Source organism: Lagopus leucura, unplaced genomic scaffold (assembly GCF_019238085.1).
Source record: "Lagopus leucura isolate 7727_CA_CO unplaced genomic scaffold, USGS_WTPT01 Super-Scaffold_739, whole genome shotgun sequence".
Lineage (NCBI taxonomy): Eukaryota > Metazoa > Chordata > Aves > Galliformes > Phasianidae > Lagopus > Lagopus leucura.
In genome coordinates this window covers 14719365-14734871 of record NW_024962255.1, presented here as the reverse complement: position 1 = coordinate 14734871, position 15507 = coordinate 14719365, and the positions used below count along the sequence as shown (strand labels likewise).

Here is a 15507-nt window from a genome sequence, read left to right as displayed (position 1 = left end):
TTGAAATCACATATTTTCATTGATTGAGAGGGATTAAAGCTGTTCTTATAATGTGTGCAAAATCTGACTCCTTTCTTGAGCAATTATTGTGTTAGGGGTACATCTGACACACATGAGCTGAAGCAATCTTCATGTGGAGTTGTGTCAGCAGTTTGCAATTTTTAAATACAGAATTAATTATAAGGCAAGTGGCTTTTTTGTCTGAAAGCACCAACTACATGTTCCCATTTCAGCCAAAAGCATGTGAGGCGTAGCTGTCTTTATTCAAAAGTAGGTCGGTTCAATTTAAATATATAAACTGGGGTAAAAAATAATAATAAAGGAACCCTGGTACTTTAGGAGGATAATTTGAATTTCAAATTTCTGTTAACTGAGAATTGGAAATGTTCAAACATGTTTTTCTGTAACCGGCCCTATGTTGTGTTGTTCTTTAGCTGAAGCAGGAGGCTCCTTTGGGCTGTGTGTTCAGGCAGGAACTGTCCACATGCCTTGGTTCTTTTTTTCCTCTCCGCCGGATCCTCGGATGTCTGGGCTGGATGTTGTGGCTACCGCAGTGGGTAAGGAGTTAAGATGCAAAGCACAGTGGTGGTGGCTAGAGGCTAAAGGGAGAAACGGTTCTTCCCAGAATCACTAATTGCTGTTCTTGGAATCCATGATCCTCCCATGGTAGCAGACGAAAGAGTTTCTGTTGAGATCTTCCCTTAGACTCTATTTTGACATTGCTCCTGCATCCTTTATAATGAAATAAAGATTTTTTTTGGTGCAGTAAAGGAAGAAGAACCTTCCACTTTTCATATACTACTTTTTGTTCTGTTTTTGTTTTTTTTTCGCAGTAAAACTTGTACTATAAGTGGCTTGCTAGGTTCTTTACTGTTTACCCTAGTCAGTGTTAAAATACTTTTTGGAAAAGGTGAATTAAAGGGCATGAGCTACCTGCCAGCTCTATGGTTAAGCTTCTGTAAGCTGAGCTGTCCTCTATCAGGTGAGCAGGTGCAGAGACAGACCATAGAGAAGACCTTGCTGTTGGGCAGGGCAAAGGTTCATTGAGTTTGTAATGGTAAGAAACGCCTTTTGCCTAGCCTGATTGGTAGAAATAGACATCCACACAGATAGGTAACAGTCAAAGAACAGATTGTATCTTAATCTATCTTTGAATAATAAAATAAAAAAATAAAAATAAATAAATAAAAAAAAACCACCACAAAAAAAAAAAAACCCGTTTATTAAGAGTCACCATTCTAGTTTTTAAATGATATTATTAATATTGAAGTATGATATACCAGTCTGGCTGTTTCACTGTGAGTAATAAACAAGGTGAATTCTTAGTATTTTAAAGACAATAAAAACCAACCACTTAACAGAAAGCAAGATTTGGTATGATCTATCGAGGCATTCAAGGCCAGGCTGGATGTGGCTCTGGGCAGCCTGGTCTGGTGTTGTGACCCTGCACATATATCAGGGAGGTTGAAACTCAATAACTGTGGTCCTTTTCAACCCAGGCCATTCTATGATTTGTTATAATCTCCTTGTGAGAAGAACAGTTCTGCAGCAGCAAGGTATTTGGGGAATTTCAGTCCGAGTGCTGCCAGGATCTGCCATAGAACTGTTAGAAATTGGTTTAAACAATATGTTTTAAAGTGATAATGACTAGTTGTGGCTAACTTGGAAGAGAATGGGAACCCTACAGGTTGTTATCATTTATGTGTATTACTTTTGTTAATTTTTGCAGGATTTCATGGAAGTCCAGTTTTAATGCAAGTTTGTGAAAACTAATTTGAGCTTATAATAAAAAACATTCATATACAAACTATTGTTTATTTTTGGTTGGAAAAAAGTCTGTCTGGAAAGGCTAGATTGTCAGAACAAGAATAATGGAGGTGACAGGACTAAAATATGGTTTAGTTATTTAATGCTCAAAGATAATATTAAAAGAATGCACTGAAGAGCTCAGTCTATAGGCAGAGTAGTGTGTACTTCTTTATGAGTTTAAGAGATTTATTTCTTAATGAATCACTAAAGGTCAAATAAATATAATTTCTACTAATGTAATGAGGACTCTGAACATCCAGAGCAACAACCTCAGGAGAAAATGGATAAAGGATGATGATAGCTATTGAAAAGGAATTGCTAAGGTGCCTGTGGTCAGATAGTTCTGAAATTATTACTGCCAAAGTAGACAGGGGGAGCGTTTAGAGGTCTTAAATTTTTAGCTCACTGTTTTGTAGTTAAGAAAATTGTTTTGACAAGGTCCCTGCTATGTGCTTAAGCCCAAAGTGATAGGGTTGACCCTACTAAATGATCGCAGTATTCTGCATTCTGCTGATTAACAGGCTTTGAACTTTCCTGGCTTTCTTAATCCCTTTTAATCATTTAAACCTATTATTGTTTTGACTTCAATTTCAAAAGCCCTTTAAGTGTGTCTTACAATATTAATAGCTGATTAAAGTCCTGATTTCCAAACATACTGTCAGTGGGGGAGGGGGAGCTCAAATTTACTGCACTGAATAATTTAGAAGCAGCAGCTACCAAGAAAAACTTTTGACGAAGGGAGGGGATGAGTTTGGGGGGAAAAAAAAAAAAAAAAAAAAAAAAAAAAAAGCATCAGAAAAAATGTGTAGTAACTTTAATGTTGAAAATAGTGCTCACATCCATGTAAGAAATGTGGAAACAAAGTGCTTTGTAACTATATTGCAGTGCAGTGATTTTATTCCTTTTTCACCTAGGGTTTAGCAGTGCAATTTTCAGTTATGGTGTTAATGTTTTAAATCTATCTTTCATTTTCCTGAGTAGCATCATGGCAAAGAAATAAAATCTTTCTGCTAGTATTTTTAGGATCTCTTTCACCCGGAAATTCCAAAAGCTTTTTTTTCTGAAAAACAGATGTTTATGTAGGATGTGATGCAGCTGAATAGAACTCCAGTCATACAAGTACATAGGAACTGGGAAAAACTGGTGTTGGAAAAATAAGAGCACCAGGAACTCTTCTGTGGCTTCTCCAAGGTGTGGCTTTGTTTTGTGAGCGCTGATGTTTCTATTCCAATAGCAATGTTTAAAGTCTGGGAAATTTTATAAATGTAATGGCCAAGATCTGTGGCTTGAGTTGCACATAAGCTCATCCTGAAGGTGCTTTGGTTTTGTTACACAGTGTATTTGGCTGCTAGCACAATGCTGCACACTGTTTTCCCTAGCTGGCGTTGATTCCATGCTATTGGTAATGATGGGAAGGCATTCATTTTCCTCAGTCTTGAGGTATCTTCACTCCCCTTGATGCTATTTTTTTTTTGTCTTTCCCCTTCTCAGTAGCATGTGCTTTTCTCCTGCCTAGATTTCTTCTTCCTAATTTAAACATTTTAGCTGCATCTTCCATTTGAAAATGGAAAGGGGCAAAATGCAAGCAGTTGCTGAGGCTTACCACTCACCGTGTTGTCCTTCTGCTGTTTTGTTCTTGGTTGTTTTGTCTGTTTGTTCTGCCTGATTTCTCTTTTAAATAATCTGGTTCCTTCATGTATCCAACGTTTGACGTAAGGTGGAAGCTCATGTGGACTTGGCTGCAGATTGTGGCATCTGATATCCTCCCTGCAGGTTGCTGCTCTGTGGGACATGCTTTGTCCCTGCCTATGTTTTTTCTTTTTATTTAGCTACTTGACCCTGCATCTGTCTGTTCTTTGAAGTTACTGTGTGAATGGTTCATCTCACTGTCTGGTGTGTTGTCACTGCATATCCCTGTTTGCTGTCGTCTGTGGGTTTCGTCAGCATTCACTGCGTGCAGCTCAGGTTGCTCCTATGCGTGCACCTTGGTGCTCACACCAGTGTGCAGCGAAGGCTGTTGAGATGTGCATTCTCTCTCATCTCTAATACTTCACTAACGGAAAGTCTATCAAGTCTTTTAGGTCATTTTCTCTTTTGTTAGTGTAAGTGGACCGTTGCCAAACTTAGTTTTTCTGGAAGCAAGTTTTCTTTGGAGTTGTGTTGCTATCATACAAACGCTCTTTAATCTTTTCGTTTCTCAAGGAAGTGTTTCTGGTCTTGTATTTTATTTGGCCAGAAGGCAAGGGTCTATTCAGTAAGGATACTTTCTAAAATTGTATAACCTGTATCAGGTCATCCTAGAGTAACAGTAACCAGCTGTTGCAAAAGTCTGTGATGAAGGGGTCTGCAGTCAGCTTGAGGCTGGGAAGAGCGTGTGAAAAGCCAGGTGGGAGAAGCTGCGCAGATGCAAAATGAGATGCCAAATGGGAGAGAAACTGGGGAAATGGGAAGCATGGTGCCTTTCAGATAATGAAGCTGGGAGAAAATAGAGGAATATACAGAGAAGGAATGAAGAAGCAAATGTATTGCACTGCTGGGGAAAAGAAAAACAGTACTAGTCAGGCAGGAGGCAATGACTTTAAGGATATGAATCAAAGCCCATTATTGGGGTGGTTTATGGAGAAAAATGATGTCTTAAACTAAATATTTGGAGTAGGTGTGTGTGCCAGTTACAGAGAACTTTAATTTTGGTTTAGCTGTTTGTGACTGATTTGTGATGTATTTGGCTGCTGAATATCTGTGTAAGGCGTAGTCTGGGTTGTGGGTTTTTGTTTTCAGCTTGATTTAGAAAAGGCACAGCCCCTAAAATCCGGGTTAGCAACTTTAATGTAGCAGTCCTGACAGATTAAAGTTGCGCTCCCAGTTTGTAGACATGAAAATATGTCTGGGCTAATCAGCAGCATTAAGGCTATGTTAGGCTGTAATAAAACTTGCAATAAACTGCAGCCTTGTCAAAAATGGAAAAAAATTGCCATGGTGCAAGTAGCATTCAGCTGCTGGAAAAGCAGTTGGCTTACTGTCTTTTTATCTGTCTGCAGCTCCCATCAGAAGAAATGGAGCTAGCAGTGAAGGCATCATTACTCATTCAATTGAAAGATTGCAGAAGGAAATAAAATGAGCAAACCTTCCGTCCCCATCCCCCCATAGCTCACATCAGCTGGAGACGTTCTGGGAGTTTGGGCCAGATCTGTGCACTGGCCTCTAAGTGCTCAGGGGTTGATGATGGCAGCAGGCTCACGTGTGGCTGCACTTGTGACCTGTGAGATCTCATGGGGTACATTGGCGGTGTTGGTCAGGAGTGCTCATTTGGCCCGAAAGAGGGCCCATGAGTGCTGGGGTCCTGCTGGCTGCTTGGCCTAGTTTGAGAAGATTAATAATTAAGAAAAACCACCAGAAGAAGGGCTGCATTTCTTTTTTTAGAGAAGTGAAAGGAGCCTTAACATCATTTGAGAGCTGAAGCAACATAACTGCTGAATCACTGTTATGGAAGTGCACTCTGACTAATCTTAGGTACAAGACTATACTGAAGTCCTTAAGGTTTCTTAATGGCTTTGTTGAAAAATTAGGAAGAAATGCTTCCACTGAGCTCTGCTGCAAAAAGGCTGCTTCTTTTATTAATGAAGCAGAGCCTAATACAGCATCAGCTCTAAATCTGTCTTGTCCACTCAGTACCCCTGGGAGGCTTCAGTAGTACTAACTGGACAAGAAAAATCACACTCTTGCCTTTTTAAATTTTTTTCTGTCAAGTTCAAAGAACATGTCAGAAATGGACCTGCTCATCCTTTCCATTTTTAATATATCTGGGAGAGAGTGAAAACAGTAACTGCAGCAGAGTGTGTTGGGTGTAAGGTGCTTATGAGAGAGCAAAGCCTGAGTTCGTGTAAAGGGGAGCCAGGTTGGAGCTGTGTACTGTTCATGCTTTTTGTTTATCAGACAAGGCAGAGGAATGGCTGCAAAGCTGTACGTTTGTTCAGAGCTTCTCAGGGTGCTTTACTGTTTTTGCATTGCTGAAGTAAGTGCTGTTCTTTTTAATACTGGCTACTCCCATTGGCATTTAATGTGAAAATATCTTTTTATCTCTAGCTTTTTGGGATATATTCAGGAGAGCACTACTCAGATACGTGCGCCTGTACAGCTTGGTGTGCCTCCTTTTTTCTGGGCACTCTGTGTGATGGAGATGTGTGCCTGACTGTTCTGACCTAAGCAGCAGTATTTGTCTGTGCTGGTTTGTCACTCTGAACTCTGCAATTAGGAGCAGATCTGAGCTTGGTATTCACTTGGTTGTTTGTTTTTTTTTTTACCTGTCCATATTTAGTATAGGCTGTTTTTCTTTCTAATTTGGTTAAGACTGTGTTAAATTGGGTGGTGTCTTAAAGGTATTTTGTTAAATTAAAAGCATTTTTGTCAATCTGCTGACTATGGTCCAATTGCATTAGTTCCTATTCCTATTGTATTAGGGGAAATGTGAAACAGAAATTTAAAAAAAAAAAAAAAAAAAAAAGGTGTTGAGTTATAGGATTACCATTTCAGAAGAATCTCTTAAGTGCAAGGCTCAAAGTCAGTGCTGAGCTTGCAGGTTCTAGAGTGCTTTAAAAGAATGAAAAGCAGACATTCAATAAAATACTACTGTAGATGCTGAAACTGAGATGATAACGCTGTATGTGAATGCCAGCAAAGTCATATGCATGCAAAAGTAGGAATCCATTCTGATAATGGGAAAAAACATTAAGAGATTTGGGAAAGCTTGGTGTGTGCAAGGTGCAAAAATATTTGATAATTTCATACAATTATTTCAAGCTTCTTTCACTGAAATATGTCCTGATGGGGCCAATGGGAAGTATTCCAATCCCCTCACTTGGCAGGCTGATTTGGGCAGCTTGGATCACCCCTGCTGTGGTCTAACAACAGAGAGATGCTGTTCCAGAGGATCACTTAAGCTGGGTCTGTGTGTCTTGATGAAATTTTGAGGGAGTAGTTTGCTCATTTTTCACTTTTTCCTGGGAAGTTCAATGCATAAACATGCTTTTTTGCAACCATGTTGGAAAGAATTTTGTTTAAGAAGAAAATCAATTATCATGATAGTGTCAGAGGATGTAAAACTTGTAGTTTAAACTGAGACTAGGAGATGGATGATAGAACACTGATCAGTGGTTTTTTTTGTGTGTGTTTTCTTGTATTATTTGCAGACAAGCTGCTTGTGATGATAACAGGGTATGTTGGAGTGACATTAGTTTGTGTGAGAAATTATGGGACTTAAACCAAGAATGTTGTGGCTTCAGAAATTCCATAAGGAACTGAGTTTTAGGGGAGAGCTGATGTCTTCCTCAGGTGGGTAAGGCTGTCAGTCAGGTGGCAGCACAGCCAGCTGCAGAGCTCACAGGCTGGGCTGTGCCTATCTGGTGGGGCACCTGACATGCTGTGGGGAAGCAGGCAGCTGTGCAGGGTGATAGCTGCTGCAGCTGGGGCTCTTTCTGTCCCCTCTGTGGCTGCACAGCTGCCCACCAGAAGCAGGTGGCTGGAAAGTTGGCTGCTCTCTCAGGAGATTAGGTGGTTGTAAAGAACATAGTGAAGAGTTCAGAAAAACCATTTCTGAAACATACTGAAGTTTGAGCTCTTTTCTGCCTTGTGAAATTTTAAGTTGTCTCTTCAGCTGCTTTGCCAAATTTTGCAGCGTATTTGATTTTATTCCACTTCCTAGCTTAATAGTAGACACACAAATGTAAAATACCTGTGCAGTGTGATGTTCTGATTGCTTGAAAAGTGCTGCATTATTTTCGAATTTTCAAATGGTGTATCTGTGAGAGGTAATGGAAAACGTACAGGTGAGGTTCACCAGGGGAACTGGAGCAGTGGGTCCTTTCTGCACTGCTCACCCCAGCTCCCTGTGGTGTCAGTGATGAGCCCTGGACATGGCTCTTTGGCTTCTCACTGGTACTTGTTCAGAAATTTCCTGGTAGCTTTTTTCTTTTCTGATATCTTACTATCTGCTATCAATAAAGTGCTTAAAATATGACAAATGGATGTGCTCAGAGGGGTGTTGTAGCATTAGGAAGAAGACTGGTAAATGGCTAGAACCTTGTTCACTGAAGAACAAAGGGCCTGACACTGATCACTAAGGAAAACGTGGATGTGGAAGTAAATCTAACATCACAACAGTTAAAACTGTTGGCATAAGGAGTGACTTAGTGCTACACTGTAAAGAAGGCTTGCAGTTAAACCAAATGACCCAAATCTGTTATTGAATTGCATCAGCATAGTGTTTTCAGTCAAATGCAAACTCTGTATTTAGAAGATGGATGGAGCCTGTGATGTCCTGATGAGAAGCGACTCCACAAAGGGTTTAGGTATAGCAGCAGGGTAAAGAAATGGATGCAAGTCAGCATGGTGCTGTGGGAAGTAAGTGAAAGCAGTCTCTGGAAATGTGAACAGGAAAAATGGGTCAGTTAGCCAGCGTCTGGTATGTCTGAATGCAGCTCTGGTGAGCTTGAGAATGTGTCTGGGGTTGATGCTTGCATTTTAAATGGATGCTGAAAAAAAGTTTTAGAGAATATTATCTGGAAATGATAGAAGGAATGCAGAATGTTTTAGTGGCTTATTTGAAACAACATTCAATGTACAAGGTAGCTTGATTGTCATTTGTGACCGGAATCTTTACTAAGGAGTGATTTATGGTTCTGCACCTGACTGCAGAAAGGGACAAAAACTAGGGGCACATGGCAGTGAGGAGCTCTTGGAGTCTGAAAGGTGAAAGGGTGAGCAGTTACTGCTTGCAGATTTACCCCGAATGTTCCTTATTTCTAGCTGCTTCCATCCCAGAGGGCTGTCCAGGGAAGTAAACCAACCAACCAAACAAAAAAGCAATAGCAAGCAGCAGCTAGATCTGTGGAGTAGTTTGAGATGGCAAAAGAATGTTTGGAGGCACAGCACCAGCGAGGTCACTTTTGAAAGGTTTTCTGCAGTGAGTGACAATGCAGCCTGCAGCAGGAGCAGCAGCACTCACTGCTCCCTGAACTTGCAGTGTATGCAGCCTGCTTCTGGGGCTGCCTGCCAGCTTGAGCTAGCAACCAAGGCTGTTTTCAGACTCTGACTTGTTGCACAGGTTTCCTCTGTGGGCTGAAGAAACTGTCCTCATAATGGTCTGTTGACATAATTATTTCTTTAACTACCAAAAGTCTTTGATGTAATGCTTGTATTTAGTAAAAAGGGGAAACACTCATTTTGAGATCTATTTATGATTTTGATGTCAAGTGCAATAATTCTTGATACGCGGGAAGTCAGTGTCTGGTCTAATTCAAAGCTGGGTATAAAAAAATAAGTTATATGTGGTGGTAAACCTTGTGAAGATATAAGATTTTCTTCTGAAAACTTTGTTGCTGCCTTGCAATATCAGAGCTATCCAAATCAACAAATATTACATAGTTCAATAATTTACTGTAGTATGAAACTATGCTTTAAAGATACTATTTCAAATGAATTAACTGTTCTGTGTTGTTTGTTTCCCCCAAGGTATGGGCTGAAACCAAATGACCAAATTCTGGCGGAGGAGAAGCACAAGGAACTGTAAGCCTTCTGTGGTGATATCTGTGCATGCTATATGTATTTCCTTCCCTGTATACATCCATACATAGATTTTAAAGCAGAAATGTTGTGTTTTCAGAAATAACTTTAGCTCTTCATTGTTGTGTGCTGTAGATTAAATAATGTTTCTGAAAACCAGACAATTATTTTGTTAAAATGATGAACAAATGTACTCATTCGTGAAAAGTTTTTAATTGCAGTTGATGCACATGCAGTTTAACTGTCTGTGTTCATCCCAGTTTATGTCTGTGGTATGGAAGTGGTTATGCTGATAGTTGGTTTTTTTTTTTTTGTTTTGTTTTTTTGTTTGTTTTTTTTTTTGCTTTTGTGCAGTTTGTCAAGAGCTGCCCTAACCAGACAAGCTTTAAGTTCAGATTCCAATTTTAGGTCATCTTCTGTGTTCAGACCAAATAACCCTTTTATTTTTGCACACTGTGTATTAGAATATAAAATCTTCTCATGTGAGTTAGAAGCACATGCTGTGCATTATGTCAGAGTTTTTAGGTGTGTATTTGGAAATGTGAAGTAAAAATACCAGTGCATACTGTCTGTATTACCAAGATCTTGGGTGGCTTCTGATGTTTTTATGCCTGCGTTTAGAAAACCTTTCTTTTTACCCCGTTATGATACATTCTAAAACAAAAATTGAAGTTCTTTCAGTTACTAACTTGTGAGGTATATATATGCCTTGGAAATGGAGGGGAGACTTATCAGAGGTTGATATGCTTGATGTGCTCTCTAATAACTGATCTGTTCAGCCAGAGTCCATTATTAAGTGGGACTAAGTATTCACTAAGCAGAAGATGGCACGGTTGGAACATTCTTGCTCTTTGTGACCTGTATGCTTGGATGTACAAACAAGTCAATATTGTAACCCTTCTGTTTCAGAATTTAGATAAATTATCTTGCTCTTAATACTCTTCACAATATGAAATAGTAACTTGCCAGTAGTAACAATAACAATATGGTATAACAATAGCTGAAGAGCGGTCCTCAGTGTGTGAGGCCCAGACTTGCTGCATCTTTCACTCAGTGTTCTCCCTGAACTGCCTGAAGAGCTTGCTATTGGAATGTCTTCTGTGCTATCCCTTAAATCCATATTATGTAACTATATTTTTTTGAAGATAGTTCATATGAAAGACTGTAGAAAATGCTTCACTTGTCAGCTCTTATGTAACTTTATTTATTCAGTGTCTTTTCTGTAATGACTAGTGGAATATTTCTATAAAAGTCCTATCTTCTGAATAAGATGGAGTTATTTAGGATTGCTTTCACATTTCTTTCCCTTAGGATAAAGATAGCGAGGGATTTGTTCTCCTTTGTTTGCATGTAGACATAAAAAAAAAAAAATCTTCTTTTTGTTTTTTAACTTCTAGCCCTTGCACATAATTGCTTATTTCTGTTATTACATTACCATTATTTTGCATTATTCCATAGTAATCTCAAAAAACTGGAAGTAGTTTATCCATACGTAAGGTGGATTGGGTATCTTCAGTTAGGATCTATAGCTGTCAGATTTTTCCCTGCTAAAAGTTTGCATGTTTCTCAGTGAGATCATAGGTTTCAGGCAGTAAAAAATGCATTCTGGTGATGAAGATTTAATTCCTTTGGGGAAACAATGCGTGCTAAAAGCATTTGTGGTTGAATTAGTGGCCAAATATAATCTCCATGTTCTTTCTGCAGATAGAAAAAGACATTTAACTTATATTTGTACATCATGTTAATGTACCTGTGACATTAAAACTGCTACAGCTCCTGGCAAGAGACGGGCAACAGCAGTTGCCTTTGATCTGTAGATTAGATAGGTTTTATGCACTCTGGGCGTTGGTGGAAAGAATAGTTACAATTAAATAAGCTGGGCTGCTTCTGCCTGCGGCAAGTGTAGAAAGTTCTAGCATGTTCACGGGGTAAGCAAAAGTTAAATGACATTCAGGTCTGTGTTTTGGACAGTACAAGTTGTACTGTGTACGCAAGTTTTATTTGCACAATAGATACTGATTAAACAATGTTTTGATGTGCAATATTTCATTTGAAGTAGTTGAAGCATACTGAAATCCTGTCTGATCCCTTGAAGTATGTTGCCTGTTACTTAACTGCATCTTCTTAAATGAAGGGTTGAACTCTTTTAATTAAATAAAGAGAAGTCAGTAAAGCTACAGTTTTACATGAGTCAGCTGAAAGAGAGATCCGTTCTCCAGCTTTTCATTGTTATCTCTACAGTTTCTCTTGAGATGATTTATGTGCTGTGGGTTATGATGAAAGAGTTGGAACAAACTTTTGCTGTGAACCTTGTTGTTGTCTTGAATGTCACTGGATACTTGACCAGGAAAAACTCCAGTAGGTCAGTGTTGTGTCAGAACAGATCTGGGGAGTTCTTCTAACACGCTTTGTGCTGCTCTTGCTGGACCATGTTCTACACCATACAGTTAACAGTTGACAGAGTTGGACCTCAGAGCACTTTCAGTTGCCTTATTGGCCTTACAGATTATTTGTTAAATACTTAGCTGTCCTTTTTTTGTTATTTAGATAGATACTTTTTAATAAAAAGAAATTCCAGTCCTGGGGAGCAGGTTCAGGATAATTGTTGCTGATAGATTTATAGACTTATTCTTCTGTTCAGTGCCTTTTTGCTAAGATGTTCTTCTAAGTATGTCTGAGTATTTTAGAAGTCAAATACAAAGTTGACTTTTGTTAATACCAAAATTAATCTGCTTAAAATATTTTATCTTCCAGTTTTTGGTATGTTGGCAGCTTTTATACTGACTTACCTAGTAAAGAATTCTTCAGCTAATAGTTCTATGATGATTTTTGACTGTCAGATGTCCTTTCTTTTTTTATGGATCATTTCTGTGTAGCCCTTCCTCATAAAAACATAAGTACTGTTCGATAATTCATGCTTAATCTCCCAAGGTAATTGGAGCAGTTACACTCTGAATTGGCTTGATCTTGTTGTCCTTGAATCTTAGCTGTCCAGAGAGATAAGTACAGCTGCCAGCCACTGTGACAGAGTGGGGTTGGTTTACAGGCATGGCATCATACTAAACTTCTATTTTAAGCATTAAGGTATGAATGAATTAAGGTAGCCATCCTGCTAGTCATCTGCAGGAAGAATAGCAGACAGGAAACAGCAATATCTTCAGTCTGTGCAGATGAATAGATGTCCAGGTGATGTTTCCTCCATCCCCAAGCCATCTAATCCCAGTTAATTTTGAAAAGGAAAAAAAATTCCATCCTGCAAGATGACTGAGGAAACTTGGATTTAATTATGTTAATGAGATCTTTGCATAATTTCTCCTTCTGCAAGTAGTAAGTAAGTACAAACTGAGGGAAATAAGAATGTTTTCCTTAACCCTTTGTATAGTTCTTACAGAACTTGCTTCTGTTTTTAATTCTCAGAATCAGGTAGAACGACTTTAACCGAAGGTCATACTGACCAAGTATAGACTTCTGAGTATGTGTGTGCGTGTGTTGTTGTCAACATCAAGAGGTATCAAGGAGAATAAATTTCAGCTACCTGCAGCAAGCAGTGAAATGTGACTTAAGTTATGTTGTCTTCGTGTTAAAGTAGAAATACTGAGTTTATCAAATCCCCATTATGGCTAGAAATCTGGAGTCCATTTTCAGTGCCACAGAGTAGTGTTGGCAAGGGTTTTGTCTTTAAGTACAACTATTTTTTACCATAATACGGACTGCAGAAAAATCTTGGAAGCATGACTGACTTATATTAATTATGAGACTGAAGTGCCTTATAAATATTGTGTGGTTTGGTGGTACCTCTGAGCTAAGCAATGCTTTGAGACAGTTATTTTAATACTGCTTTGGCTGCTGGTTGTACAATTTTATGGACTGTTTTGTTTAAGCAATTTTTGCCATGGCTGAGCCCTTTACTTGAAGGGAAAGAGGTCAGTTGGATAAGAAGGTAGGAAACGTGGGACCTATTTTGTGCCCCACAATTGCCTTGACTTTCATAACTTAGCTTTTTGCAGAGAAAAAGTCAATGAAGTGAGAAAGGAGAGGAAGATAAAACAAAAGCTTTCTTTCTCTTCTGCCAGCTATTTGATGTGTTGCAGTCAGAAGGGAGAACAGAGGTGTTGCTCTGCTGCAAATTTACCCAGGGGAATTTGTTTAGATAGTTTGTTCTTAGTGGCATGCATGCTATATGAATACTTTTTAATAGAAAACCTGAACTAGGGAGGAGGGGACTCTTTCATCTTGGGAACAGCTAGTTGGGTAACAGATGCAGTTCTGAATGGTCTGCAGTATTTGAGTTTTGTTCATTTCAGTGTTCTGGTTTTGCTTAAATAAGATGTATATGTGAGGGAACTGAGTATTTGAAGGGTGAATCTTGGAGGCATGGGAAATTCCAGAGGGCCTGAGTGATGCTTGGAAAAGGGGGGAAATTTACTGTGGGGATTTAGAAGGAGCACTGGTAAATTAAAAAGATAATAACAAAGGGATTTGAACCTGTTGGTGGGTATGTTGTAGCAGAGTTGCCTTGTACTTGAGTACTGCTGTGTGTAAATTGCTACCTGTCATAACACTTAGGTGTGAAATCTAAGGGACTAAACCACAGACTGTTTACTGTGCAGCAGGACTTAGCTGATATGGTTTGTTGTGCAGCAACCAAGATATCCAATGGTGTGGACAGAAAAATGTGAAGCGCTCAGCCTCACGCTGTTGGGATTGCCCAAGTGACAGTGTGTTCTGCCGCTAGAGGGTGTAGTTGATCGTGAGCAATTTTATCTGTTTCTTTAAGATTTGCTGTCCTGTTGGTACCTAGTCTTCCTTAAATACTTTTTTTCTTTATCCGCCCACTTCCCCCCCAAAAAAACCCACTGAGATGGTAAAAAATTGTTGGAGGAGGAGGGGAAGAGGTACTAAAATATCAAATACTGAGCTTAAAATCTTTTGTTAGCCTACTCAACATATGCTGACAACACAGATGATTTGTGTGGTTGGGGCAGTGTGTGAACCTGTCACAGATGTCTGTCAAAGCTCTTGAGTTACTTTATATAATATACTTCACTTATAGATAGTTCTGAGTGGATTAGTATGTAATATGGAAAAAAGATTTGGCAATGAAGTAACATGGAAAAGACATTATGGCAAGAAGAAGATATCCAGCTTTAAGAAAAGGTTCCCCCTTCTCATCTTTACAAAATTGTTAAACTTTTTTCTTTTTTTTTGGCTCATGCTGTCATACCAGACTACTTATTGTGGTAGTACGTGGTCGTCCAACATTTTGGCTTTCCTGGGCTGTGTTGAGTGAAGAGGAGTTGTTTTAAGCCAAATATAAAATACTTAATGTAGTTAATGTGTACAAGTAACAAATCTTGGTGGCTTTTTTTTTTTTTTCTGTTCATTTTTTATTAAAACATAAAAGAGGGCAACAGAAACATAAAGCTAGTGGGTTGGACACATGCAGTGGTGGTCTATATGGAAACTAAGTGTTTACAGTGGCGTTGATATTTTTTACAAAATTGTATAGTTGTTAGAACTGCTAAAAATTGAAGCTTCCAAAATGCTGTTTTTAATGAGTAAAACTTCTTAGCAGTTTTCATGAATCCATTTCATGAATTTCAATTCATCCATTTCGTGAATTGCCACCTTTTCTCATAGCAAATAGAAGTTCTTTTGTGTATTGACACTGTACTATGGTGTGTTACCAAGCACAGAGACAGTAAACTGTCTTTAAATGCTTGGGGCTTCTTTGGGGTTAGAATGATCAGTGTTCTATGCCTATCTGAAAAACGTGCAAGTGTAGTGGAGGGGACCGACAGGTGGGAAGAACTCCGCTGATCTGGACTGCATTTTATTCATCCTGGTCTTTGAGTAGTTGGCTCCCTCTGTAGAAATTGTGTTAAATTGCAGCTTGATTTCCCTAGAATTGCTTCTTTATTTCTGTGGTGTATATTAAGGGTCGACTCAGATGAATGAAAAGAATGACTTGGAGTTAGCTGCAAAATTTCTTTGGAATTCCTCTTTTTTTTGTTGTTGTTTTTTTTCTTCTCTGCCTTCCCAACTGCTGTTCTAAATGCAGCACTGATCCAAGTTAGTGCTCTACAAATTGTCTTACGAATTTGTTGGTAACAGACAATTCTGCAGGAAATTTCCAAAACC

At 38.9% G+C, this 15507-nt stretch overlaps 1 protein-coding gene across 2 annotated transcripts in view; it reads left to right on the top strand.

Annotated features, from left to right (window-relative positions):
* ADK (adenosine kinase) overlaps positions 1-15507 on the top strand; it is a 269251-nt gene that overhangs the window by 22968 nt on the left and 230776 nt on the right. For both annotated transcript variants that reach the window (XM_042862700.1, XM_042862701.1), the window contains exon 3: positions 9316-9369. In XM_042862700.1, coding sequence (XP_042718634.1) covers positions 9316-9369 — 54 coding nt within the window. The remainder of the gene's footprint in view (positions 1-9315; positions 9370-15507) is intronic.